Source organism: Stylophora pistillata, chromosome 11, assembly GCF_964205215.1.
Source record: "Stylophora pistillata chromosome 11, jaStyPist1.2, whole genome shotgun sequence".
Classification (NCBI taxonomy): Eukaryota; Metazoa; Cnidaria; class Anthozoa; order Scleractinia; family Pocilloporidae; genus Stylophora; species Stylophora pistillata.
Window position 1 is genome coordinate 29,930,294 of NC_142529.1, and position 27,307 is coordinate 29,957,600.

The 27,307-nt window shown below is 38.4% G+C and overlaps 3 protein-coding genes across 5 annotated transcripts in view; 1 reads left to right on the forward strand and 2 right to left on the reverse strand.

Annotated features, from left to right (window-relative positions):
- LOC111321167 (microtubule-associated serine/threonine-protein kinase 2) overlaps positions 1 to 4,282 on the reverse strand; it is a 30,566-nt gene extending 26,284 nt beyond the window's left edge. The window contains exons 1-2 of the mRNA XM_022923964.2: positions 3,676 to 4,282; positions 454 to 687 (exon numbers count right to left, since the gene is read on the reverse strand). Coding sequence (XP_022779699.2) covers positions 454 to 687; positions 3,676 to 3,972 — 531 coding nt within the window. The 5' untranslated portion in view covers positions 3,973 to 4,282. The remainder of the gene's footprint in view (positions 1 to 453; positions 688 to 3,675) is intronic.
- A 66-nt stretch (positions 4,283 to 4,348) lies between these two features.
- On the forward strand, positions 4,349 to 25,391 carry LOC111321191 (peptidylprolyl isomerase domain and WD repeat-containing protein 1). 3 transcript variants are annotated; one of them, XM_022924004.2, is made up of 19 exons: positions 4,349 to 4,485; positions 4,866 to 4,968; positions 5,188 to 5,288; positions 7,465 to 7,560; positions 10,399 to 10,486; positions 11,977 to 12,079; positions 13,116 to 13,259; positions 14,084 to 14,158; positions 14,610 to 14,690; positions 15,623 to 15,716; positions 15,936 to 15,989; positions 16,380 to 16,423; positions 16,981 to 17,055; positions 18,009 to 18,127; positions 22,355 to 22,421; positions 22,794 to 22,879; positions 23,287 to 23,399; positions 24,014 to 24,165; positions 24,745 to 25,391. In XM_022924004.2, exons 1-19 carry the CDS (start codon positions 4,362 to 4,364, stop codon positions 24,889 to 24,891), a joined length of 1,866 nt encoding a protein of 621 aa, XP_022779739.1. In that variant the 5' UTR covers positions 4,349 to 4,361; the 3' UTR covers positions 24,892 to 25,391. The 3 variants fall into 3 exon arrangements, with proteins under 3 accessions (XP_022779739.1, XP_022779740.1, XP_088594471.1); XM_022924005.2 differs by lacking the exon at positions 4,349 to 4,485 and having other exon boundaries at positions 4,877 to 4,968; positions 5,193 to 5,288; XM_088738345.1 differs by lacking the exons at positions 4,349 to 4,485; positions 4,866 to 4,968; positions 5,188 to 5,288 and adding an exon at positions 6,774 to 6,791.
- LOC111321193 (uncharacterized) lies at positions 19,305 to 20,703 on the reverse strand. The gene has a single exon (XM_088738346.1). The coding sequence runs from the start codon at positions 20,522 to 20,524 to the stop codon at positions 19,622 to 19,624; it is 903 nt and encodes a 300-aa protein (XP_088594472.1). The 5' UTR covers positions 20,525 to 20,703; the 3' UTR covers positions 19,305 to 19,621.
- Positions 25,392 to 27,307: the final 1,916 nt, after the last annotated feature.

Genomic DNA, 27,307 nt, shown 5'->3' on the forward strand with positions numbered 1-27,307 from the left:
TATATATATATATTTTTTTTTTAATGTGAAAGTACATGTACATGTATGGCTGGTCAGAAAGGAGAACTTGCCATTTGATCTCAATTGTAAAATGCTGTTGTTACCCATGGAAACCTCGTACATGAAGTAACCTTTTTTTTTCAAGGTTACAATCAATATTCATATCAAATGTCTTCATCACCAGCTGCATGTTCTAACAATACTTGACTGCCATTACAATGGAATTTAATGACACACTCTAATATCAAATGATTCAGAAAAGCTCATATGCAATTGTGAAGTTGTTTTTACTACATGTAGAATAGGTCCAAATCAAAATAGTCATTCCCACCAGCTAAAAAAGTTTTTCCTAATTCTTTTGCTTTGTTTTTTAATTAAAAAAAAAAAAAAAACATAAAGAAAACTAGGGAATAAAAAAAAGCCCAAGATCTATTTGAGTTAAATTTGACTCACACAACTTCCCGTGAGGTTTGGCTCCGAACTTCCCAATGAAGGGTTTGCCCTCATGCGAAGCAAGTTAGAAGTCTCATCCAGCCTTGCAGATGGAAAACCAAAACTCTCTCTTCTCTTGGATCTTGTTTCTGCAAACTCATCTGAGAATCTGGAACGATTGAGCCTGAAATTTCTTGGCAGTGAAGAAAAAACCTCTGAATTCAACTCTGTGCTGTTATCAAGTTCCGAGTCAGACTGTGAATAAAATACAATAAATACAGTAAACAATATTGACTAAATTGTACGCTTGCAAAGAAATTCAAGGACACATACAAAAAAGTAATTTGCTGGTGAAAAAATGATCCATCAAAAACTCCTTGCTTAGTACTTTATATACATGTGTACATCTGTACTTAACACAAGTTTAATCAAAGTTGTAAATAGACAAGTAGCTGAAGGTTAATCAACAGTTCTATTCCATGGCTCAGAAAATTTTCAATACAAAAATCTGATCTCTTGCTACACATACACACACACACACACACACACACACACACACAAAAAGGATTAACACTGTACAGAGACAGAAATAATCTTAGCCTTTCTTATCTACATGTAGTTGCCCCAACAAACAATTCTAATCTTGATAATTAAGTATGTTTAAATATTTATTATGTTCTAATTTAGACTACATGAATTGATGCATTGTCACAGTGTTTTCAAGCAAGAAAATTGACTTTCACAAAACTTCTTTCCACGGAGAAGGAGTATACGGGCGAAAACAAAGAAAAATTAATAACTTGTTGTGGTTAACGGTGATGGAGAAATCCCTCGTCCAAGAGGAGGAGAAGTGAAAGTGTTATTTACTTCAAGTGCATGAAACCTGCAGTTTTAGATAGTAATTGAGAGAGAGCACTAAGCTTTTAAAATTTACCCTTAAAAGCCCACTAAATTATGGTTTCTTGACATTTTTTGAGATAAAATCATGACAAAACTGTCTCACCAAAGGTATTCCAATTTGAAGAACTCATTGTAAGTCAATCTATTTTACTTTTGAGTAGTCTTTGGTGAAAGTTGTGTGATTTCTCAGAAATGGCCAGTCCTGGCAAGTTTTCTCAAGAGGAATTGTTCTTTAATTAACCATTTACACCCTTACATCAGTATGCATATTCTCCATACAGTGTTCTCTATACATTTCCTGCAGTAATGGTTTGGAGAAATTTTTCAACTATCAAGAGCTTCTCTGGTGGATGATCATTTCCCTTTTTCTCATTACCTCAACGTTTGAATAAACAGGAGAAAAGGAGAAATTAGAGGCCAATCACACTCTTGCAGATTAAAGGGTTAATCTTCCAATTGGCATTAAATCCAAACTATAGAGTAAAGCTGCACGCAATGTATCAAAAGTACACTTGTAGTCAAAACTGTACATCTTCTGAATATAAATAAGACAGTTAGGATGTAGAGAATCACATGTAGAAAGGTGGCAAAGACATTTTTCTTAAAGCAGCAGTTGTTTTGCTTGATTGAGGATAATGGAATTAAAAAAGACGTCAGAAAAATACGTATGCAAATGATATACTAATTACAGATTTTCTAAACTTACTGACAAGTGATTTAATTAATTTGAAGATCACTTCATTCCACATCCCTAATAAACCTTTCTCAGCACAAGAAGCAAACAATCTAAAAGATCTCCCCAGATTTTTTTATTCTACTTCTGGTGACTGATCACTCACTTGAAATAAGCTGGTAGATGCAAAATTCTTCGATGTAAATGTTGAAAAATAATTTACAGTAGTTACATAACCATTTTTGTCAAATATATTTAATGGTCTTTTTTGAATGAAAAAAGGCTTAAGATTAAACTCAACTCTAGTTTTAGCCACAATCATTTGAAGCAGGGACGCCGAGCTTTCTATTAAAAGAAAAACTAATAGACAAGGTTCTGCGAATACCTTGCTAAGTCAACAAAAGATATATTTTGTAAACATTGCTATGCGCCATATTTACACAACACGAATTTTAGGGTCATAAAAACAAATGATCGAAGACGATATTAGCGCGCGGAAAAAAAATTGCTTCCAGTTTAAAGAATTTTAACACCAAGAAATATGAACTTAAATGTTTACATTATGGATCAAGAGAGTTGTAATACTGTTTCATATCTCTCGACTTAAAGTATATTCCTGTTGTGAAGCAACATGTTTATGTATTGTACATAATCGATATTTGCATAATAAAAACTTCTTACATTTAGTGATTTACACACCATTTCGTTGCGCAAATTGAATGAGAGCTGAGTAATCCACCAATATACTTTTCCGTCAAACATTACCCTTGCATAATATTTTTCACACGCAACAGAGATCGCCGTACCATGAAGCCTCTATCGATCGACGGTTGTTTGTAAAACGACAAATATTACTCGCTAAGGAAAAAGAAGCGAATGATACTGTAGATGCGATCGCCGCCCACCACATTACAATTAATAATTCTGAAAAAATCCGGAAGGTAAGAAAAAATGGCAACCCCACTAGAAGGTAGTAATAAATAGAGCGAAAACAAAGGTGTGATGTAGAAAAAGTGTGCACACCGGAAAACACCCCCTCGTGTGTCGCAGGAAATGACTGAAACAGAAATAAAAGTTCGACTGGAATTCGGACGGATCAATTGCATTAAAAGGCGACTCGTCAAATTTCGAAATATCCTTAGAAGAGAGCAGAATTGTCCTTTTGGTAAAATAAATCTGAGGCATATTAGTTTCAGGAAACACGTCGAATAGACAAGATGACATTTGTAAATTAGCCCAAACCCACAACATTGATAGATATGGTAAAATCAAACGAAATTAATTTTAAAACAAGTGCTCTAAGTAGAAAAGAGAAGACTTTATATCAATGGAAAATTTAGATATGTCCTAATATTCGCTTGACTGTTACAAAAGATGAGTGCATTAGTCGAAAGGTACCGCGTGGTAATTAATATTTTTTCTGTTTCCTGTGATACAGGAGGTCCTGAAAAACATACGAATGTCTTCGCGACGAAAGAAAAACAATACCTTTTGAAAAACAACAAATGTTAGAAACTCAGGTGGAGGTTTTTGAAATGAAATAGCGACTACAAAAAATTGCTTGACTTCGTATAATTCGCCTAAAAGTAACTCGTGCGGATAATTAAAAATACGTGTACGTATAGGACTAAATTAGAGTAAAATGTGTGGCTCTGTTATTGAAGTCTCACCTCGTACGCTGGAAATTCCTCTCGCAGTTTGATTATGGAATGCATTAAAAGCTCCCTTTCTTTATCGTCTTTCACGTTGTAATCATGTTCTAAGTCGTCCTCTGTTAAAGACTGGAAGTAGTGGAGGGAAACATAGTCTGGAAACAGCGCGGTTAAATGCCCAAGAGACTCTTTCTCCAGATACGCACGCAAAGAACCCTCTCTGTCTTCGCTTGTCGTGCTGCCCTCGCTCTCAGTGCGATATACCGCCGGAGTACACTCTAATGCATCCATCTTCCCTCTAAACCATTCAATCATCCATGTTTACAGACCACGATGCCGCTAAATTTATCTTCAGCAGAACACGTCTGAAAATGTTCGCATACATTCCATGTGTAGTTCTCGCGACTCTGTAAAAATTCCAGTTTCTCTTACCCTGCATTTATGCCGCACGCGGTGTTTATATTAAATAACTCATGGCGAATGGACTAAATTGTTTAGCAGATAGAAATTCAAGTCGACTTCAAAGAGTTAAGTGAAAGGATTAAGAAGTTCGCATTTCACCCCTGCCACCTCTAGCAGTTTAACGTGGAGTGTGGATTAAAAATAGGACTATTCGATGATTCCCCGAAGGAGCCTTTTCTTGCGCCTGCGCACATTTTAGTCGAGTTTGTCTCTGACCATCAAATTGTCTATTCATTTCCAAAATGGCGGACAAAGAGTCGCGAAAACGTGCCAAAGACTCTGCAGAGAACAGCGCCGACGAACAAGAAGAAGATGATATGATTGGTCCCATGCCGGCACCTCCTCTCAAAGCTAAGAAGAGGAGAGGTAGTTTGTATTTTTATTTTTCAACAGGATCTTCGCGCTTTTTAATCAGTGTTTTCGATGGCACAAATGAAAACGTGGGAGTTTTCATTGTGATGGCTGTAATATACGTTTGAAGATGAAGTAGACGATGTGGGAACGTGACCATGCACGCATTTCAACTACTTCATCTATATGAGTAAAAAGTTTTCTACTCGCAACCACAAGCTGAAATGCAGTTGCTGAACTATGAAAGTAACACAGGCCCATAACCAACAATTCGTGGTCTCACACACAGTTTGAATCGATCTTGAATTTCTCCTCAATAATCCAACGTTGGGCTATATTTCCAACTATTAGATTTTTTTTTCAGATCACTTGTACAACTGTTTTTTTTTTTGTAGTTCTAGAGTTCGAGAAGGTTTACCTTTGTAACCTCCCATCAGCCGAGTCCTACGAGAGGAGTTTTATGCACCGTGATCTCGTATCGCACATACTAGTCACTGTGTAAGTACCTGAGGCGAGATTTCTGCACGGCCCTATACGTCGTTATGCATACAGGTCTTGGTTAAAGAAAACAACAGCATGAAACAGCAGTTTGCTTTTGGGACTGTGGTTTTGTTTTACAATGTTATGGTGCTGTGTGGAAATCTTACCATGCTTTATCTTGGAATGGACTGGTAGATATAGAAAAAAATAATTTTAATCATATTTGACATTTCACAGAACAGAATTTCTTATTACTGCAAGTTGTGATGGCCACATCAAGTTTTGGAAAAGACAAGATGATGGAGTTGAATTTGTTAAGCACTTCAAAGCTCATATGGGTGAGAAAAGATGAGATACAATCGTATGAATTCAGTGTACTTACACTTTTCATCTGCACCTATTCTTGTAATATCTTTCTCAAGACATAATTATAAGGTAGGAAGCATACTTACAGTGCTGTTGAAATGTAAAGGCTGATAATTTCTTAAGAAACTGTTTGGCGCTGCGTCGGTGGGGGTAACAAAATAATTTGAATATATCAACAAAGTTGAAATGGTAAATTGGCCACCATTACGGTTAATTATCTCTGGACAGAGTATTTAAATTCTATTCAAGTTTTGTCTTAACACTCTCTCATAAGCAGCTACAATGTAGCTGATCCAGTTACAGATGCTCTTTCTGCATTCTAAGGATGCTCACTGTTAGGATCTTTTAAGATCTACATGTATTCAATAATATATGGTAAAGATTTCAGGATGAGCATGTATACTTTACTGAGCTACTCTAGCCATGATGCAGAGTATATGCTACAGCTTCATTGTTATTGGGCTGAAATTTGATTCAAAATATGAGACTTTTACTTGCTAGCTCCCTGCGTTCATGAGCAGGACGCTTTACCTTCACACTCCCAAGATCTCATGAGCAATTCTCCTTACTGTCTGCTATACAATTCTTATGATTATAGTTCAGAGAATTTTGTATTGGATCAACAAATAATCCCCTGTTCACTCCCACGAAGGGCTAACGCTCAAAACGTCAGCTTTTATAATCGTAACGGTGGCCAATTTACCATAATAATCCCCTAATTGATATAGGCCATTGCAGAAACGTGAGAGGACTGGGACGACTTTGTTACATTGATTACATTGCAAATCTAAACATTTCAGCTGAAATGTTACTGAATGAAAAGCTACCCAGCCAAGTTTGAGAGTTTTCAGTGGAAAAGTGTCAAAATTGGAGCCTTGCAAAAGTTGCAAAAATTCCATACAAACCCTTAAAATCTTTTGCCCTGTCAACCCAATCCATGCAAACTCTATTTTAGGTGATATTTGAAAAGCTGTCATTTTGCCATTTTCCTCCTCTGAATACTTCTATTCTTGCTTAAGACTCTCAAATTTAGTTGATCTTTCATTTGAATATCTTAGTTTTTCAAACAAACGAAAAACAACCGCACTCTTTCCCAGTCCTCTCACATTTCTGCAATGGCCTATGTTTCTTCATTCCCCTTACTTGTCTACTTGATCTTGTATTGATATTGTGAGGAGAAATTCTGTGTTGATCACTCATGGGAGTTAAAGGGTCAACATGCAGTGTGCATCTCTCAATCAAGTGGGAACCACTGAATCTTTAAGGACCGTAATTTCAGGTCATTTACCAGTGGGTAATCTGTTGATTTTCAGGGCTTGACACTAACGGTAGCCTACGAGCCACAGACTAGTAGAAATTCAGTTTTGGCTAGTGGTTTTCGGTTTCCACTAGCCAGTTTGGCTAGTAAACGAACTGACATTGTTGAAAAGTTAGTGTCGAGCTCTGAATTTTGCCTTAAACACGCGCCACTGCAGGTAATTGGGAGGTGTGGGTTATGTGACAATTTTGAAATCTATTGGTAGTTGAATTGAAAAAAATTCTCACCTACCTGCATTTCCACCTCCAAATGAATTTTATAGTACTAAGAGCACCACAAAGCAGCACAAAAACATCATGCCAACTTGAGTTTATTTCACACACAATTAGTTGTGCAATGAACAAATTTTTATTGGCATGCAATATGGCTTGATGGTGACAAAAATTATCAAAGGGTATCTGGCACATCAGTAACAAATTTCCAGTTAACACTAGCTTAAGCTGAAGAGAATTTTCCCATTTTAAGGGACTTGTTAAGCTCATTAGAAGCAGTGATATCAATTTTTTTGAGAAATCAACCATTCAACGTGACGTTGAACAATCCCTCACACAAAATGTGGCCACAAATTCACATTCTATTGAGTATGAAACATTGTGAATTCTAGAGCCTTTTTGCGCAAATTTTCTTTGCTTTTAAGATGTGGGTTATCCACCAGTGCGGGTAATCTGTTGACTTTTTTTTTCACCATATGCAATAATTGGCCAGTGATGGGTGTGGGTAATTGGCCAGTGTAGGTAATTGGCTGTGTGGGTAAATGGCCAGAAATTATGGTAGTCACATGCCACTACAACCAACACTCAGACTCTGATACACTTTGCTTTTCAATACAGGAATGATTCATTGCATTGCCGCAAGTGCTGATGGACAGGTCATGTGTTCCACAGCTGAGGATAAATCACTTAAAGTGTTTGATGTTGTCAATTTTGGTGAGCTGAAAAAATATATTTTTTGATAATTGTCATCCAAAAAGAAGTACACCACAGCTTGTGATTGTTTTTGAGGTCTAAAGGTATTACCAGGTGGTAGCCAATTCAACACAAAATTGACTGTTAGTGACCAGAATTTTAATGCTACGGGATCGGAGCTACCAGGCAGCTACTTAAAGGGATATTTGTGATTGCCGTGTGAAGTGCAACCTCTTTTTTTCATTTATTATAATACGTTAATAAACAATGATCCTTCATGAGAATTGATATGGCTAAAGTAGAGGCATGTTTTTAAAGCAAATGGTTTCTGCTTGCTATTTTGGACGGAAAAATTGTTCTCTTGCCATTTACATGTTAACCCTTTCACTACTATATGCTAATTAGGCCCAAATCCCATTGTTCCTGAATATTTAATTAGGCACCACCAAGGCTTCAACACAAAATCAAAACATACATGCTCAGTAGATTTTAATGTAATGTTATGAGCAATAATGGAAAAAAAATTACAGTCTGATTGTTATTTCATTCATTCATAAGTTTGATTGCAACTAATCTGGTAACAACATTGAGCATTGACTCCAGAAAGTCGAGAAATGAAAAAAAATTCAAATTTGCTGCCATTAATGCTGGCAATACAATTGGTTTGTTGAACAACTAACGTGCAAGGCAACGAAAAACATGGTATATTCCCTACAAATATTTTATAAAACAGGTTAATAGTCAATCTAAGATGTTGGAACTTGAACAGGTAAGTTCAAAAGAGTTTATTCGGACTGCATGTGGAACTCATTGTGGCATGTGGGACAGAGCGCAACTTTGCAGAGTTTGCACTCGAAACGCGTCTCCACTTTGTATCCTTTCGGGGTTCTCCTGCCAGCCTTGATACACTGTACGCACTTCCTCTTTCTTCCTTCTACATGGACAGAAATATGCTGTCCTGGATCTACGGCAGTTTGGTCTACAGCATCAAGGGAGCGTCTCTTTCTCTTCCTTTGAGAAAAGCCATCGATGAGTTGTTTGGCAAGCGCCAGCCTGAAATCTATCAATGGTTTCTTACGCCGTCCTCCACGATGAATGTTAAACAGGACATAGGCATTACAAATAGACAAATTAAATAAAAACCAGAAAATATATCTGTACCACTTTCGTGATTGCCAGCCTGCATAGTAAAATGAGCGAAGCTGATCTGCGCGATCAACTCCTCCCATGAAAGCGGTGTAAACATCGGCAACTCGCGGCTTTTGAATTTCGATAACATTGCCTTTTTTCTTTCGCGGCACTGGTCGGGAGGGTTCACTGTGAGAAACATTTGTCGACAAGAAAGAAATATCTCGCTTGTCATGCCATTTAGTGAATACTAGAGGGCCACGCTGTGCAGTTACAATGTCTCCTTGCTTAAGCTTTCGTTTCGCACATGGCGGCAAGTCCTTCCTGTTGCAGCGAACAGTTCCACATGCGTAGGTGTTCTGAGCAAGAAGACAATCAAACAGAAAAGAACTTGAAAAGAAATTGTCAAAAAATATGTGCCTGTTTTTATTTAGGAAAGGAGTCGCCATTTTCATCACGACGTCATATCCAAGGCCATGAATGCGATGTCCGTTTGCTTCTTGTCCGAGGTAAACAGAAAAATTCGACACGTAGCCATTGCTCGAATCTGCCGCCATCCAAACTTTGATGCCATATTTCGTTGGTTTAGCGGGCATGTACTGGCGGAATGATAGCCTTCCTTTAAATGCTATCATTCCCTCGTCAATCGAAAGGTTTTTCGACGGCTCATAAACATTTTGAATTTTCTCCAAAATGTTATCGATGATCGGACGCACTTTGAATAAGCGGTCATAGCTATCGTCACCGCGTGGTGGTTCTTGAGAAGAATCGTTAAAATGAAGGAACTGACTAATCTCCTCGAATCTGTTCTTGGTCATAATATTTTGTATGCCGCTATTTCCAATAAATGAATCGGACGACCAATACATCGAAATTCTTGGCAAGCTGTTTATGCCCATTATAATGCACATACCAAAGTAAGCATTAAGTTCTTGAGCAGTGACATCTTTCCACTTGTCAAGTCTCGTTCGTTCATTTGCCAATTTCTTCCGCGCGTATCGGTTGGTTTCTCGGACCATTAAATCGATAATGGAAAGGTCAAAAATCAGGTTAAAAAAGAATTTTTCGCTCGCTTCATTGGGAACAGCGACCTTGATTCCTGAAGTTGTTGTGAAGTTGTTAATCACGAGGTCCTCAAAATCTTGCGACCACAGAGTTTCATCGTCGCTTTCGCTCGAACTTTCTTCGTCTGATTCGTGTTCACTCTGACTCGCTAATCCTTCGAAATCTATGTCAGATTCCGCAGAACCCTGACCGTCTGATTCATTGCTATTATCTTCATCGGACGATCCGAAAATTTCACGATATTCTTCTCGGCTAATAGAATGCGGTGCGGCAGCCATATTTCAGGTAACGCGGAACTAGTAAGTTTTTAACATCCACTCTCTACCCTAAAGGGGATGCTAATTTGTGCGCAGTGAGAAAATTCTTATTGGTCAATACTCACTTTAAACAATGAAAACAAAAGGGTGAGTAAATATCGCCTAACAGGGGAGCACAGAGTCCCAAAAATAGTCTCGGTCTCTTTGGCCGCTTTTGGCCGCTCTAGGAATAACGTGACATTTCCGGTTGGCCGCTTTTGGCCGCTCTAGTAGTGAAAGGGTAGGGCCAGTATAATATAGTTAACTTTGGACTCATTACTTGAAACCAGACTTAAAACATTTCTGTTTCTTTCCTCCACTCCATTATTGTGTACTACTAACAGGAGTTTCTGATTTTGGTATTTCAAAGATATGATCAACATGTTGAGATTAAATTACATACCTGGACGATGTGAGTGGATTTTTCCGCCTGGAGCTGCTGTGGCTGCTGTTGCATGGTGAGAAATTAGCTGTTACGATAACTGACCATTATTACACGACTCGGGCAGTCAGTGGGGCAAATAACTAAAATCAACCAATCAAAATGCTCTATTGTAGGTCCAATATTCTCTAAGTATTGGACTGGGCACTGTCCCGAATGGTCCCGAATGATACCGCACTTGTGTCCCTTTGAACTTCAGTCGTGTAATAAATCTCTTATTAACCAAGCTTGCTCAGGACCGTACTGGAAGAATATCAACCCTCGGTCTTTTTTGTATGGACCTCGCTGCGCTCGCTCCGTACTGTCAAGACCTCAGGCCGATATTCTCCCAGTACGGCCCTCGCGCTTGGTTAATAAGATATATTTATTGAATGAGGGAGAATATTATAACAAGGATTATCAAGGCTGAGGTTTGTGTTATCAGCCAAAGGCTGACATGGAACATACAAACTGAGGCCTTGATTCAAGTACAGTGTAATAATTGTTTCCTTAAGAAAAATTAATGGAATCAGAAGAATGTTCTGTTTTGTATGCCAAACCATTTAACTCCCAGAATTGATTATCTTGTAACTTCTCCCTCAGGGATTTCATTAATTTTGGAAGTAGGCATTTTAGGTCATAAGTAGGCAGAAGACAGTTCAGCAGTAATCAAGGCAGATTTGTCACCAGTCTTTCTCTTCTGTCCATTCAACATAGTGTACAGTGAACTGATGATGTCGTTGACTGAATTGTTAGAACTTGTTACAAAAATCACCCAACAACCAAAAATGAGACAAAATATCAACAAAAAAAAAAACACCTTTATTGATGACTGCCTTTAAAACATATTGAATGTTTTCTGAAAAACACTCAAAAACCGGAAGGTGGAATGGTCCTTGTAGCTGTCTTCACTGTGGAGAGAAGCTGAAATTTAAATGTAAAATGTTCTTGGTAGTTATTATTATTAATGGTGATAATGATGAAAATAGATGATTTATCACATCAGTTCACTTTAATAAATGCAGTGATTAAGTGATCTCTTTTACTCCACAATTGAGTGTATGCACACTGAACCTGATATGCCCAAGACCTGTTTAAAATGTCTTGAATGCAACTGCAGTGTGCTATATTAAAATTCAACTTGCTCAATATTGTTTAGGTAGCTTCATACTTTTGCTAAGCTAAATATTGTGCAAGTATACAATTTTTGTCCTTTTCCTGGCTACATGTATCAAATTCTGAGAAGTTGGATGTAAAGGTAGCCTATGGCAGGTTACCCCACCCCCCCCCCCACCCCCACACCCTTTCCAGAATTTTTCACTAACCATTCACACTTTGAATGGAGAGAGGTTATGTGACAGTAAGGTGTCATGCACAAATATCCAGTTTTAACTCCCAAGCAGGGCTCACACTTAGACATTATACCCATGGACCTCTCCCAGAGAGTTCCTATAAGTGACCGAGCATATTCACCTGCCTAATTCAAAGGCTTACATCTCATGTCCGCTGAATTCTTTTTTCTCTTAGCTCTGAGAAGGAGACTGGAATGATCTATGTCTATGATGGAAGAGGGACCAGCGCACCCCTTCACACAGTGAATTTTCATACAAAACCAATCACATTCATCAAGGTATTTTAACCCTTTACAGGTGTACTGTAACATCAGCATGCACTTTCTCCATACTATTCTCTGTACATTTCCCATAGTTCTAACAAGGAGAATTTGTTTAACAATCAAGAGCTTCTTAAGTAGTTTGCAATTCATTTCCTGTATTCTCATTGCCTTATATTATACTGGGAATTAGAGGGGAGGGGGCATCTTCAAATAAGTTTCCTTCGATTGTTTGTAAACTGCTGATGTAGTCTGGCCAAAGTCCCGGAAAAGTGTTGTGATGTGCATTTGATCATATCCACATGTTAATATAGTTTTCTAGACACTTTGACATTAGGAAAAAAAAGGAGTAGATGTGAGCCGAAAGTGAGTTATTTTGGATCGTTTTTTACGCTGTTAATATTTTGTATTGTAGAGGATTTTATGGAAATTATTGCTAAATAAATTATCATTATTATTATTATTATTATTATTATTATTATGTGGCAGTTAAAATGTCTGGATGTCAGAACCTATATACAGGAAAGCTGGGCGTCTAGGACGTGGCCAGCTAACATGTTTAGAATTAACATATGTACCCCGGCAAAAAAAATAAAAACTAATACAAAATGATAAAAAAAAAAAGAAACTTCTTAAAAAAAAAAAAAAAAAAAAACCCTAGTGGCTAGTCCCTAATGTCTTAAAAACTCAACAAAATAACACATGGCTAAGATGAAGTCTTCAACTCATGACTTTCAAAGATCTTGCAATCTTGAGTGAACTGCTGACTACAGACTTCTGCATTCTACCTAACACTGCTGTACTCCTTTCTGATCCAACAAGCTCCCTGACGCTCTTCTTGAGGTCTTTCGAGTACCCTCCCTTATTATTATTATTATTATTATTATTATTATTATTGTAATTCAGTGAAGATATTGTAAAGAGAAACTAGTAGCTAGTTACTCTTAGTGGTCATTGGATTAACATGTTTACTCTACCAGCCTGTCTTCCAAAAAAGATCTTGTTAGAATTTCCTGCAATTTCTGATGGAATTTTTTTTTTTATATATCTGTAGTACAATGCTGTATATGATGTGGCTGTGTCAGCGGATGAGGCAGGCATGATAGAGTACTGGTCTGGCATCAAACATGATGTACAGTTCCCTAAAAATGTTGACTTTGAATTTAAGACAGATACAGATCTCTTTGAATTTATTATGGTGAGTGAAGGTGTTGTAGTTGAGACAAACTGGTGGCATTGTTGGCTAATGCACCTCTGATGCTGCTCAGAATTGTATGTGATATCAGTTGTCTTAATAACATGTGGCTGAAAATTTGAAATGTTGATGGATTCTTTTTGGGCATGTATGTTCATGTACAGCTGTATGTCAATCAATCAATCAATCAATCATATCCTTTATTTGAACACGATGAGGTTTAAAGCAGGGGTCTTGTGGGGTCGTGTGAATATGATTACAATAACAATAAGAATAGTGTCCCTTAAAATCACTCTACAAAATATACAGTAAGAATAATAAAAATGATTTACATTATTTATCTCTAAGTAAATTGACTACACCGTTTAAAACATAAAAATAGTTAAAAGCATTTAAAATCTTGGTAGTGCCTGGGTAGTGACTGAACTGACTGTGCGCTAAAATCGAGATCCTTAAAATAAGAGTTCACATGTGACTCTCTAACTATAAGCATTGTTTGCTAGTAGCCTCATTTGAGTGTTCAACGTAAAGGACGGGCATTTTGTTTGACGAGTCAGTTGATGGAACGCTTGGTGGCAGATATTAAACAAGACTTAGTTTGTTGGGCCGTGTGCATTTTCTGAAACTAAACTGACTCAGATCTGGCATGAAACTAGCTGCCCTTTCCATTTAAAATTTTTTACTTCGATTTTTTAAGGAGAGGGAGCATCTGTACATACAGGTACCGGTAGATTAGCGTCATGCTACTGAAGGTAGCATTTCAAGGTGAACTGTAAAGCGTGCAGTATAAGAAACCACTTTATGAGGATGCATTTTTTTTTTTACAGTGCAAGACGTTTCCCATATCTTTAGCATTCTCGCCAGATGGTAAATTATTTGCTACACTGGCTATGGACAGAAAGGTATGTGCATCAGTCTGCATCCATGATTTTACAAAAGTTCGCCAACAATACTAACTTTTTACTTACCAAGCGTACAGGGGGATATTGGTCCTTGGTCGTTCTGAGCTGCGCTCGGTCTGTACAAGAACGTTTGGACTTCTTGTAGCAATATGTTGCAGCATGTTGATTTGGTGTTGGATCAAGTTTGAAAAATACTGGTCAAATTTTTTTGCAACATTTTTGGACGTTGCAAGATGTTAGGCGCGTTTGGCGAGCTCCTTCACAGCATCTCACAACACGATCCAACGTTGTGGCAAGTTGTTGCGTTAAAATGTTGCGGCAGCGTTTGACTGGGTCTTCAAAATAAATTTTAACTTAGTATAACCCATACCAGTTTTCCTAGACCTTAGATTACAAGAAATTTAGATTTTGTTCATCAAAATCGTTTTGTCTCTCATACATGTACCTCTAGGTAAGAGTGTTCAGATTTTTGACAGGGAAGAAAACAAGGGTTTTTGATGAGTCACTGCAAGTCTTCACAGAGATGCAACAGGTAAGAAAAAAAATTCAATTTTTTTAATATTAATGTACAATGTAAATAGGATAAGAAAGATGCTGATTTTGTTTATCAATTTGCTTTCGGATTCGTAGCATTGGAGCGCGGAATCCAAAGCTTTACTTTCTGATTGCCTATAGGAACTCGGATTTCTTTCTTTGTTCCACCCGCGCGACAAACGAAGAAACATATTTCTCTAATGTACTACGTATTTTGAATCACAATTTTCAATGTGACCGATAGCTTCCGCATGTATTGAACTACACGGTCTTATAATGCATGTGACGGCAGTGTAAGTTTCTAAGCTCTCTCTCTCTCCGGTATACAAGAGACCTTAAGCAGTCACGACGGCAACGCCAAGGAAGACTTCGATTAAAAAATGAATTTCTACTCTTAGTTAGAATTTTAAAAATGGCTGCAGGAGCTTACTGTCTCATACGACGCCACAGCTCAACTTCAGCATGACGTATAAAAGCAGCGTGGAGTTTCAAATGGAAATTAAAATAATTTGCCGTCGCGGTTTCGGTTCGCAGACGACGCAAATTTTGGCGATTTCACGTTGTTGTTTTGCATAGGACGGCTAAGAAATGTACAAAGTTTCAAAATGCACGTGCTGGGCTATTGTTCTGCCAATTAGATCTCTTGTTTTTCCACGTCCTCGTTGCCGTCGTCGTCGTGGTTGCTTAAGGTCCCTACAGTCGTTTCGTACTCAGTGACGTTTCATCCTCAGTCAATTCGTACCCAAATTCAGACGAGTCATACCCAGTTTGTGTCGAAACGTCCGTGGGTACAAAAGATGGAAAAGACTGGTAAGCCTCTTTGCTAAAGGATCATTTGATGGCAGCAAAACTTGGGAATGTCGGGTATTTGCCTGTCCACTAGAGGTAGTTGCGCGTTTGACATCTCTTCATTGCATTTATTTCTTTCAGCAAAAACAACAACTTCCTGATATGGAATTTGGCAGACGAATGGCAACAGAAAGAGACTTAGAGAAGACAGATACGTTGCGGTTCTGTAATGTAGGTAATGTCTGAAAGCCATCGGATATTTAAGCATTAATTTTGAAACTAATATTTCGTTAATCGATTTTTATCGGTCGTCTTTACTCTTAAAAGGCGAGTGATACGGAGAAAGAAACTCGCTGAGATTGTTAATGAACTGTCCAATTGTTTACTATTTCCTTTTACCGATTTTCTGTTTAACTTCTAGTTGTGTTCATCGGAAATTTTTATCTCCATTTAGTGTTTGATGATAGTGGATACTTTGTGCTCTATGCCACAATGCTAGGAATCAAAGGTACGTAAATCTTGACTGAGACCAACCGTTCAACATAAAAGTTGGGAAAGCAATTCTGGTAAAATACCGGAATAAACCTGCGATTGACTACTGAACTTCCTCTATACTTTGTAGTCCTTTCTACTTCTAAGTGGAGACTTGCACTATGGGAGCGAATTGTCTTGCCCAAAGACGTAACACAATAACAGCACAGCGGTCAGTCAAACGTCAAGCATGCGCAAGGGGGTCACCAGCGTTTTCCCGCGCGTTTTCTCGCGCTTTTGGTAGTTTTGCTGGTTTTGACGTTTAATCATTTGCTCCGTGCAATAATATCCTTTTGTTTTTATTATGATTTTACGACATACATTAGCGTTCTTAATGTAATGTAATGTAATGTTTTCTTACCAACAGTTATCAACCTTCACACAAACAGATGTGTTAGAACAATAGGCAAGGTGAGATGATAGCATGCTTAGGGTCGTGTGTTATTGGGATCAACTGTTTCACCGTAAAGGTAGTAAGTTTCTAAAGAAACTGTGGTGCTGCGTCGGTGGTGTTAACATGGTAATTTGGTAATATCAAGTAAGTTGAAATTGTAAATTGGCCACCGTAAAGAGTTAACCGTTGAAGCGATTGTAGCTTTTCACGGTAACTCTTACGAATAGTCATATCAGACTTTTCTACGTTAAGGAGTTAAGGGAACACAACATAGCGGCAAATGCTTGTCGGTTGACGCGACCCCTAGAGCTGTTTTTCCGATTCTCACTCTTAGAAAGTCCTCTACTTCTGCCAGATTACGTGTGGGAAAGAGACCGAGTGACTTGCATTTTGTTTTTTATGACGGTTAGCACCACGGCCAGAATATGCTGCTTATTTTCCTGAGATGGCTCTAACCGGCTCCTTTCAACTGTGATTAAGCCAGACACAATATTACAATTTAAACAGGCTTATTTTTTTGTGCCGATGACTACACACATAGCGGTGTGTAATTTTTTACCCTTCCTAATTTTAGATGGAGAATGTTCGCTTTGTTCAACTTGCTCTGCACCAAGGCAAGGCTAAGAAAAGTAAAGCTGCAGTCACAATGGTAAATATTCCTATTTCACTCATTTAAGTACTTCAGTTTTTCTAACTAAATCAACAAAAGATGACACTCTAGATTTTCTTTTCGCACACTAAACCTGATATGCCCAAGACTATTTGGCGGTGTCTTGATTGCAACTGCAGTGTGCTACATGAACAGTTCCCGTGCGCTGTCTTCTTAAACGTGGCTGTGCTGAATCAATGTTCAACGAACTTACAGTATTTTTTAGCTCGAAGGATAGTTTCAATTTAAAATTATAACAGTTTCAATTTAAAATTATAACATAATTTTTTTAAGGTTGCACACCTTAGAGCGTCATTTTGGCGTGAGAGATAAGGCATGTTGTGGGTTTCTCAAAGGTCGCTATGTACCCGTAACAGCGTGGGTCACCTGACATTTTCTGTGTATTCTCGAATGCTCGTGCTTGTTTTTGATTGGTCTATTAAAATCGAAAAGTTTTCGTGCAACTTTGTAAAGATGTCCACGGGCCCATTTCTCGAAGGTCCCGGTAGCTTAACGGGCCCGTAAAATCTGTTCTGTGTTCATTCAAGGTGGGGGTTTCAAACGTTTTGAAAATTATGCGATAAAACAAGCAGCTAAAGGAACAACATAGACTGGTCAGGGTGTCAGAGCCTGCTTCTCTATTGATCAACTTTTGATTTTAAAATATGGCTTGAGTTAAATCACCGGGACTTTCGAGAAACGGGTCGCTGGTAATTAAACTGAGTACGGAAATGTTAGGAAATGTGGTTGTAAAATTGTTGCCACGAGACAAAGTCCTTAGCATGGTGGAGAGCAGCTACCCATATTGAAACGTTTTTTGCAATAATTTACTTATAAAGTTTAGAAGTTTTGCGCTGTATCGAGGTTAAACGGCAGTTCTGTAAAGTTGGTCACGATAATGATTTCGAGGAAACAAACAATGTCCTTATCTTTATTCTATCGTGCCATCACAGGAAATGGAGGCATCTGAAAACCCTTCGCTTCAATCAGTAGGCCCTGATCCAATGTTGTTCTGCACAGCATCAAAGAAAAACAGATTTTACATATTTTCAACTAGGCAGCCTGATTTGAGGTGAGTTTTTTTCCCTTCGAGTTGTTTTAGGGGACAGATCCCACAGGGTGTCTATTGTCTTAACACTTTTGTACGCGTAATTGTTTATTTTACAAATGCTGCCTAAGAATACTTCACATTTCTTAAGCACTACTCTAACTTGGATCACTAGATCATACGCTTTAAAATTTCCGAATTTATTTATTTCCTAAGCTCAGCTGTTTTTTTTTTGTGTTTTGTTTTTAATAAATAAAGTACAGGTGTTACAATAAATTTTTCCATAAGCGGCTGGCGATGGTGTAAAAAGCCGCTGTGCACGCGGGATTAGAGACCGTAAGGCGAAACCAAACACGAGAACCTGCTCGCAGACTCAACAGACAGCGTTAACCCTTTAACTCCCAGAAGTGATGAACATGTAACTACCTGATCCAGCAAACAGGTAATGAGAATACTCAAAGTTATCAGGCAGAACTTGTTACCTTGATTGAACTCCAAATTCTTGTAAACAATTGACAAGGAAATGTGTAGCAGCTAGAGGGGAGAATTAACAGTCAGATCTTGGCAGTTCACCGACTCTTATTGAAATCCCAGAAAGTTTATTCTACCGCTTCGGTACAAAGACCAATTCAAGTATTAAAATGTAAACAATTTTAAAGATTGACGTTAAGATTCAGGCTCTATCCGATCGCAAATAGTTATCTGAAGATTAAAAACCTGGACTATTATTTTTATCAATATTTAAGGATCAAGTGTCAAATAATTACAGACGGTTGGTGATGACAGAGCCAAGCAATTGAGAAGGTTCTGCATTGAATATCTAGAATATCTTTTGCTCTTATGGTCCACGTTTAAGTCTACATTTGACCTTCAACGCTAACAAAAACTTTTGATTACCAAAGTTATTTCCAAAGCATTTATAATATTCTTAAGAGAAACAATTAAAGGAATGTAATCTGTTTGTCGAGTGACAAAAAAGATTTCTACATTTTTTTTTTTGTTTGCTTTAGTCAAGATTAAACGGGAACTTACGCCTCCACCATTGTGTCTGTCCCTGCCCTCCTCGTCCCCCGCCCCTCCCCCACTAGTAGCGAATAAGAAGGACTGTTTCCAAGAAATCATGTGATGACCTCGAGACCAAAGATGATGTAAGTCTTAGCATGCAAATACATCCACCAATAGGAACTTCTCAAAACGCATGAAATTTTCGCAAGTTTAATTACTATATTCTGCTGTAGGTGTACTCTGAAATTTAAAAAATTATTTTCTCTCGACCTCCAACCCGTTTTGATTAAATGAAAACAAGTGCGACATAATAATCCTAGCCGTTACTGATCGAAGGCTTTGATCGGTAAAGACTTAAAAACTTGTCTTTGCTTTACTAAACAAAAATAAGTGAAATGTTATTTCTTACTCCTGCGAGTCCTCAAGAAAGTGGTCTTCAGCTGAAGAAGATTCTGCATAGAACGAAGACTTCATCGATGAATATTTCTCTGTCTTCTTCATCAGATCCTGCAACTATTTTCCTAGGGTGATTTCTTGTCGCTTTTCGGAGCAGAAGGTTTCTTCAAGCTCTCGGAGGTGAGCACCGATCGTCGTACTCTTGCTCTTAAAGATGTCAAAAGTGGTCTTGTTAATTTCCTCGATTTCCTTTTCTCTAGCGTTTTTTGTCCCCGTGAAAGCATCATATTTATTTTTGGGGAGAAGCACATCTTTAAATGTGCAAATCTCAGGTTTGCCACAGTTCGGCAATTTCAAAATCCTTGCGATGGCGCTTCCAATCGGAAGAACGTCAAACTCTTGCTTCTTTTTGGTTGTGTTTTGTACTGTCACCAGGCGTCGAGCAATTTCAAAGAGCCAGAGTAGGTAGACTTCAATGGTGGGTTGAGGAAAATCGTTGTTTATCTCTGCGTTGTTCTGCAATAGAATCTTGATATCTCTCGCAAAGCTAGCAGTATCAATCTGCTTTCCCTGCTTCTCGTATATGGCCTCCAACTCACCATTCAGCTCTGTGTATGTTTTGCATGATCTTTTAAACGTCTTACGTTTTCTCGGCCGTAGGAACACGACGCCATTACCGGGTTGGTGTGTCGTAGGCCTTGCTCCTAGTCTGAAAAGTTCTTCGATCTCATCATCTGGTTCATTCTCGTGGTTGTTCCTTAATAGCAGGTAAACATTTTTGCCTTTCTTGAACTGGTTTTCGTCATTGACAATGGAAACGAGTACAGCTATCACCTGATGAGCATCGAGGCCCGTAATATTATAGATTGATCCCTTGAATTGTTTCATATTTGCCGGAACCTTGTCCTCTGGGATCAGGATCGACAACTCACTACTATCGGGTAGAAGTTCAACAAAGAATTTTCGGCAAGCAGCCATTTGACAATCGTACACAGTTGTGTTACCACTGCCTGTAGCCATGATGAATTATTTGGTGTTACCTCTGTCTGTGTATCACTAGCTCCTTTCAGTTCTGATGTAAAAATTTTGTGACGCGACTCTTGCTTTACCAGCTTATTAAGAGGAGTGACAACCAATCGCAGAACTACGCGACTCGAAATTGAATATTAACGACTCAGGTTGTGTATTTGCAAAGAGCATTCGAGAATCTTTAAATTGTTTTTATCAACCAATTTCAGAAAATTAAATGGTGAGGCTAGGAACACAGACAACGATGTCATGCCAAGATTTGAGACGAGCCCAAATTACTGAAGTAGCAAGTTTTAGCAGCCTAATTTCTCAGTAGCGACGTGAATGTCAGACTTTCTATGGATGGCAACGCCCAAATCCAGCGCTGTGTATGATTTTGCTTGCAGTATTACATGCATAGTTGAGCCACAGCTTGTTTTGACAGCAAGCTGTTTATGTTTTCGGCTAACCCAGACAGTGCAGGACGGAAACCATTGTTTTAAAATCATGATGAAGTTTGGTTTCCCTTGGCTGATATCCACCGGTGCGTTTATGCCACATGGTTGGCTGTCCTTTTTGTATTTTTCCCTCCGAGGAGTTTTGTGGAGCTAGTTGTATTCCATTTTATTACAACTATTACTATTATTAAGGTTTATATTATTAGGGAATTTGTGATTTAGCATAAATTAATATTTTACCGGCACGTATCAGAGGACTGGAGGCGGATTCGAGGTGCGTGGAGAGTTTTAGGATCGTGGCATACTACGGTCAGCCTTCGCCGTGTTAAGTTATTAGATTTCGTTTTCGTGTGAATGTAGCTATTCAATTCGTTTATTCATTTTTTCCCCTGAAATATTGCATGTTCATATTAGATTTTACTTAGAGGTGTATTCGCATACTTCCTTTAAGTATGTCATTCACAGGATACCCTAAAACCCTGTGGGTGTTCACGTTTCCTGTTTTTCTTCCACCGCTGGTTTTTTAGGGGTTTTCGTGTCCGGCTTTGATGCATTTAGTTTCCTTCCATTGTAACAGACTTTGGTAAGCATATCAATTTGGTGTTAGATAAACGGTACGGAGGCTTGGCTGGCCAACGCGCCCAGATATTGACACTTAGTGTGCCCGGTTGAGTAGTGAAGACAAAATATTACTATTTTTATTACTACTATTAATAATGTAAGAGTTTGAGTTTCTTTTTTAATTTGTAAATAAGTCACTCATTTTTTGTTCGTAGCATTTTATCCTTTCCTTTTTTTAAGTTCAGGATTTACGGAAAAAACAAGATAGATGATATAATTTGTTTGTATAATTATATAATGTCAAAAAGACCTTTTTTATCTATGCAGTATGTAGTTAGGATTACGATCATTACACTTGTTTAAATTATTATTAGTATTATTATAATCAATTATATTCATTTTCACATATTTGTCATCAGAAGTAATCGTATTGATATTATTGTGATTACTATTATTATTATCATCATCTTTATTATGTTGCCTTGTTGCTCTTGATAACCACGTTCACTCCATTTCTTGGTCTTTTGATGAATCAGGAAAAGTTACTTCACGACGGAAATCGACCCTGCTTGTCGATTCTCCCCTTTGGCTTTGCACATTTCCTTGTTAACGCTTTACGAGAATTTGGTGTCAGATCAAGACAATTTCTATCTGATAACTTTGAGTATTCTCATTACCTTTTTACTGGATAATGTATGGATATTATAGGGAGAAGTTACATGTTAATCACTTTTGGGAGCTAAAGGGTTAAAGGGAAAGAAGCTTAGCGTTTCATCACAAGAAGTTCTCATATGCTTAGCTTGTTTTTTCAATTTGACTTCAGTGGCGAAAGTGATCGTGATGTTTTCAATGAGAAACCTTCCAGAGAAGAGATTCTTGCGGCTACTCAGGTAAGAAAAAAATTAGTTTTATTCTTCTTGGTAAATTTTTATTTTGTTATTGTTGTCTCTTTATTAAGTGTCGATGAACGTGGTAAAACAAAGCGTGTAGCCAGTTTCAATATTAACTTGCCCGCTTTTAAGCTTGTAGCAAGCAGTGTAGCGGACGACCGGAATCGGTCTGCGCTTACTGGCGTTCACTATCAGAGTCCGAGCAATTTAGTGCCGTAAAACCAAATCCAAAGTAATTCATCATAAATGCCAATTACGATTAAGAAAAATAACTCTATTAGCCTATGGAAGCAAAGAGTAAGATCCGCAACAAATTTTTAAATTTATTATTAAAATAATTTGCGGCTGATCTCTTTCCACGCTCTACTTTAGGGATCCGAAGGGACAAAGAAGTTACCTGAACTGGCCACTCTCCACACAACAATGGGTGACATTACGTTTAAACTTTTTAGCCAAGAGTAAGTGTACATAATACCTTTAATCCTTAGATTGTAAGCAAAGTTCTTTATCAAAGAAGCGCATGAAAGTTTGTCTTATGATCGATATGGAGTCACTGCTACTGACCTTTTCAATGCAACTGGACTTCAATACGGCCGGTAACATTGAATCGATCCTAAATGATTGCTGTAATGCTCCAAAAGTATCCTTCAATTTTGCGCGTGTAATCATTCGTCCTCATCGCCATACAAATACTCACAATCACCTCAAACTTCACCATCAAAAAAAATTTTTTTTTCCTATACCGTTTGCCGTTGTCGTAAGCTTTGTGCTCAGTCTTGTTCTAATAAGATTAGGCAAACAATTCATCATTTATTTAGCTAGACAGTCACTATGGACAGTAATCACGTCTTTAAAATGATTTTAGATGTCCCAAGACCGTGGAAAACTTCGCAACTCACAGTGAGAATGGTTATTACAACTCGCACGTATTCCATCGTGTTATTCATCAGTTCATGATACAAACTGGTGATCCAGAAGGTAAGGAATGCTGTTTGTCTCCATTTAAAACAGCATCTGCACAATTAAGTTTCCCTTTGGAAGAGTGCTCTTCAAGGGAATTTGTTCGCTATTTTCTCCAGTAAGGTAAACCTAACAACAACTCTTGTGTAGGAAAATTGTAGGGAAACAATTCTCCTTAAACCCGACACAGCTGCCTTGAAATGTGTCTCTTTTACTTACCTGAGCCAATTTTGTCCCAGTTTTTCCGCGGCGATGTGATACGTTTCTCCTTCACTTAACAAATCTCCTTGCTTCACCTCTGCGCTCCAAGATCTAAATAGTGATTCTCCTTACTGACAAACTTATATTTCTCAGTCTTAGTCTGACCGTTTGGTCTTTAACCAAGTAGTATCCATTAGTTGAGAGTTTTCTTCATTCTCATAACTTGTCTGCTCGATAGTGTACTGACATTACAGGGAGAAATTACCTCTTGGTCACACTTGCGAGCTGAAGTGTAAGAGATGACATGTTAGCTTTTGGACAATGGGACTTCCTTGAGAAAACATGACACCTTTTCCATTCACATTATGATATAAATTTTGCGGAGAATTGTGCAAGAGGATAACTATACGAATTTTTTTTCTGTAAATCAGGTGATGGTACTGGAGGGGAGTCTATCTGGGGTGGTGAGTTTGAAGACGAGTTTCACAGAAACTTACGACACGATCGACCATTTACAGTGAGCATGGCGAATGCAGGACCTAACACTAACGGCTCGCAGTTCTTTATCACTGTCGTACCAACGGTGAGTGCACCAGGGAGAAAACGGGGTGTGAAATCGTTGCTTAGGCAACTGCGTGTTCAAAGGAAAGGGAGAAACGGATTTGAAACGTTCACTTGAGACGGTCGCAATCCATTTTACCCGTTCAGGAGAAGTTTTGTTTGGCTTTCAATTGCAAGGGACAGTAGGCTGCTACAGAGGGTTTAGAGTTCGACGTGAGCATTTTTTTCAAAATTTGAAAAAATTACCTAGGAAGCTGACGCTCTGGAGATAGTGGGTATGCGTTGTAAGGGCGTGTGCGAGGCGCGCAAGCGCGTATCCTTAAAATTTCTCAAACTATCGTATCTGGAGCTGTACGCAGTGAAGCTCTTTTGCCCTATTGATTGGTCGAGAAACTCGTCTCGTCTTCTTCCCAACCAGTCAGATGCAAAACAAAAATCAAGTGCGACGTGTCCACTATCGTTTTCCCGCGCTTTAGGCCGTTTGTTTCTTCTGATTGGCTGTTGTGATAACCTTGGTATTATCATCCTCTTTATCTCGAAGTAGCTCGTACCACTGACCGAAAAACTGTTAATTAATTTATTTTTCTTCTTGTCACAACAGCCGTGGCTTGACAACAAGCACACTGTGTTTGGCCGCGTCACCAAAGGAATGGATGTGGTACAAGAGATAAGTAAGGTGAAAACAAATCCAAAGGACGATAAACCCTACGACGACATCAAGATTATCAACGTGTCTCTGAAAGGCTAAGATGACATGAGTGCTGAGGAAAAGAAAAGTGCATTTATCACAGATTTATACCTCTTCTTCATCATGCTCACCGATTCAGTTAAAATGGGCGGACGAACAAAATGGCATCATTCAGCTTAACCTTAATAACGAGCGCAATGTTTTTCAGGGTTATCTGTGGAAGAGCGTGCCGAAGTGAAAGAAAACAAACATGTTCGTTTAATGTCGCGTGCTTAGATTACGTCACACCCACAGGACAATTTGTAAAGAACTCGGAATCAGAGAGCGAAGTTCGGAAACTCACTGACGAATACTTTCCAAACTTTTCCGTCAGGTTTTAGAGCGAGAAGCTGGAACAAGGCTGATCATCCTTAAAACGGAAATAGGAAACAACAATGCAGTAATAACTACCTTTCAGACAACGCCTTGCTTTATTTAAGACAAGTTGTCTCTTTTTATTAAGAACACTCTTTTTGTAAGATACAGTTTTTTATATAAAATAAATAACATATTGACCTTTATTCAAGTACAAACATATTTTTGTTCTTGAGAGTTGTCTCTTATTTGGTCATTTTTTTTTCATAGCGTTAACATAACTTCTTCGCTATTAAAAAAAAATGTGAAGCTGGCTTTCAAACAACTTCGTAAACACGTTAGGAACGTAATTGCATATCGGCATCCCACGAACTGTTTTGAAATTTTCAAGTCGGCGTTCGCGACAGTAATCACTTCCACTAACATTTCTTTTTCCATATTGCTCGACAAAACAAATGAATGCTGAAAAACCTTTTCGCAACTTTCTCTTGATGTTTTACCAAAAGAAACTAGAACAGTTCTGGTGTCCACAATTAATCTGTGATGGATTTTACGAACAGTTACGAGTTACTAAACAGACTGAGATCAGATATGACATGAATCTAGCCTCCCCTTCCCATCACAATTTTACTTCGATTTTTTCAAGGATAGGGAACATATGTGCATTCATTTTACCGGTAGATTGGCTACATGTAGAGAAGAAACCTTAACGTAGATTGTTTACAAAAGTTTGTAACAAGTTCGGTGAATTCCATTTAACAAATGGTAAACACCACAGCGTGCAGTATTGAGTTATGGATGCACGCGGGAGGTTGCTAAGCACGAAAAAAGCGTAAGAGTCGCGCGAGGCAATGGCAGAGAGCGACTCTAGCTTCTTGAGTGCTTAGCAAACCTCCCAAGTGCATCCATAACTCAATAGTGTACGTTGTGGTGTTTACCACTTGTTTTATAACATTGATGCATCGTGGCAAAAGAGTTTTCTTTTATTTAACAAATCTTACGTGACCAGAAAAAACAAGCGCGCGCGGAAAACTAGTCTTTGCATTTGCTCACGTCAGCAGCGTACACCCATGGGCAAATGGTGGACGCTAAATAGACCAATCAGAGCGCGCGCTTTACTTTGGTTATGTTATAATTAACAAATGGTAAACACCACAGTGTACACTATTGAGTTATGAATGCACGCGGGAGGTTGCTAAGCACGAAAGAAGCGTAAGAGTCGCTTGAGGCGATAGCCGAGAGCGACTCTAGCTTCTTAAGTGCTTAGCAAACCTCCCAAGTGCATCCATAATTTAATAGTGTACGCTGTGGTGTTTACTATTTGTTTTATAACACAACATTGATACATTGTAGCGAAAGAGTTCCCTTTTATTTAACAAATCTTACGTGACCAGAAAAAACAAGCGCGCGGGGAAAAATAGTCTTTGGATTTAATCACGTCAGCAATGTACACCCATGAGCGAACCTGGAATGGGGGACGCTAAATGACCAATCAATGCGCGCGCTTTACTCTGGTTACGTTATAAATGTACATGTCATGGCATGGCTTTTTCGAATTTCAACGTGAAGTGCATAGTGTACTATGTACATGTAAGAAACCACTTTATGAAGATAATTTTTTTTTTTTTAGTGCAAGACGTTTCCAATGTTTTTAGCATTCTCACCAGGTGGTAAATTATTTGCTACACTGACACTGGACAAAAAGGTCTGTGCATCAGTCTGAATACATGATTTTACAGAAGTTAGTCAACAATACTAATTTTTCAATAGCCGAGCGTAAGCACCGTACTAGGGGATATTGGTGGTCGTGGTAGCACAGCTCGCTCCGCGCAAGAATAACCGAGTACGGCTCGAGCAAGCGAGGTTTTGGTCGCTTTTGCGACCAAAACCTCGCTTTTGCGACCAAAACCTTTTGCATTTTTGGTCGCTTTTATGACCGTCCCTGTGGAAACGGTCCGTGCGGCAAAATATGGATCAAGTAAGAACCAATCAGAACGCTTGGATCTACCTGAGGACTACCTTGCCATATAACAGTGGAGAATATTCATCTTTCAATATTGTGACGCAGGCAGACAGTTCTCCTAACACCAATCATGGGTCTGATTTTTGTCTCAGTAGTTTT

Coding starts and splice junctions, on each gene's coding strand:
- LOC111321191 (XM_022924004.2), top strand. CDS start 4,362: ATGGCGGACAAAGAGTCGCGAAAACGTGCCAAAGACTCTGCAGAGAAC. Junction 17,056..18,008: donor GTAAAGCTGCAGTCACAATG/GTAAATATTCCT, acceptor GTGCCATCACAG/GAAATGGAGGCATCTGAAAA. Junction 18,128..22,354: donor ACTAGGCAGCCTGATTTGAG/GTGAGTTTTTTT, acceptor ATTTGACTTCAG/TGGCGAAAGTGATCGTGATG.
- LOC111321193 (XM_088738346.1), bottom strand. CDS start 20,524: ATGGCTACAGGCAGTGGTAACACAACTGTGTACGATTGTCAAATGGCT.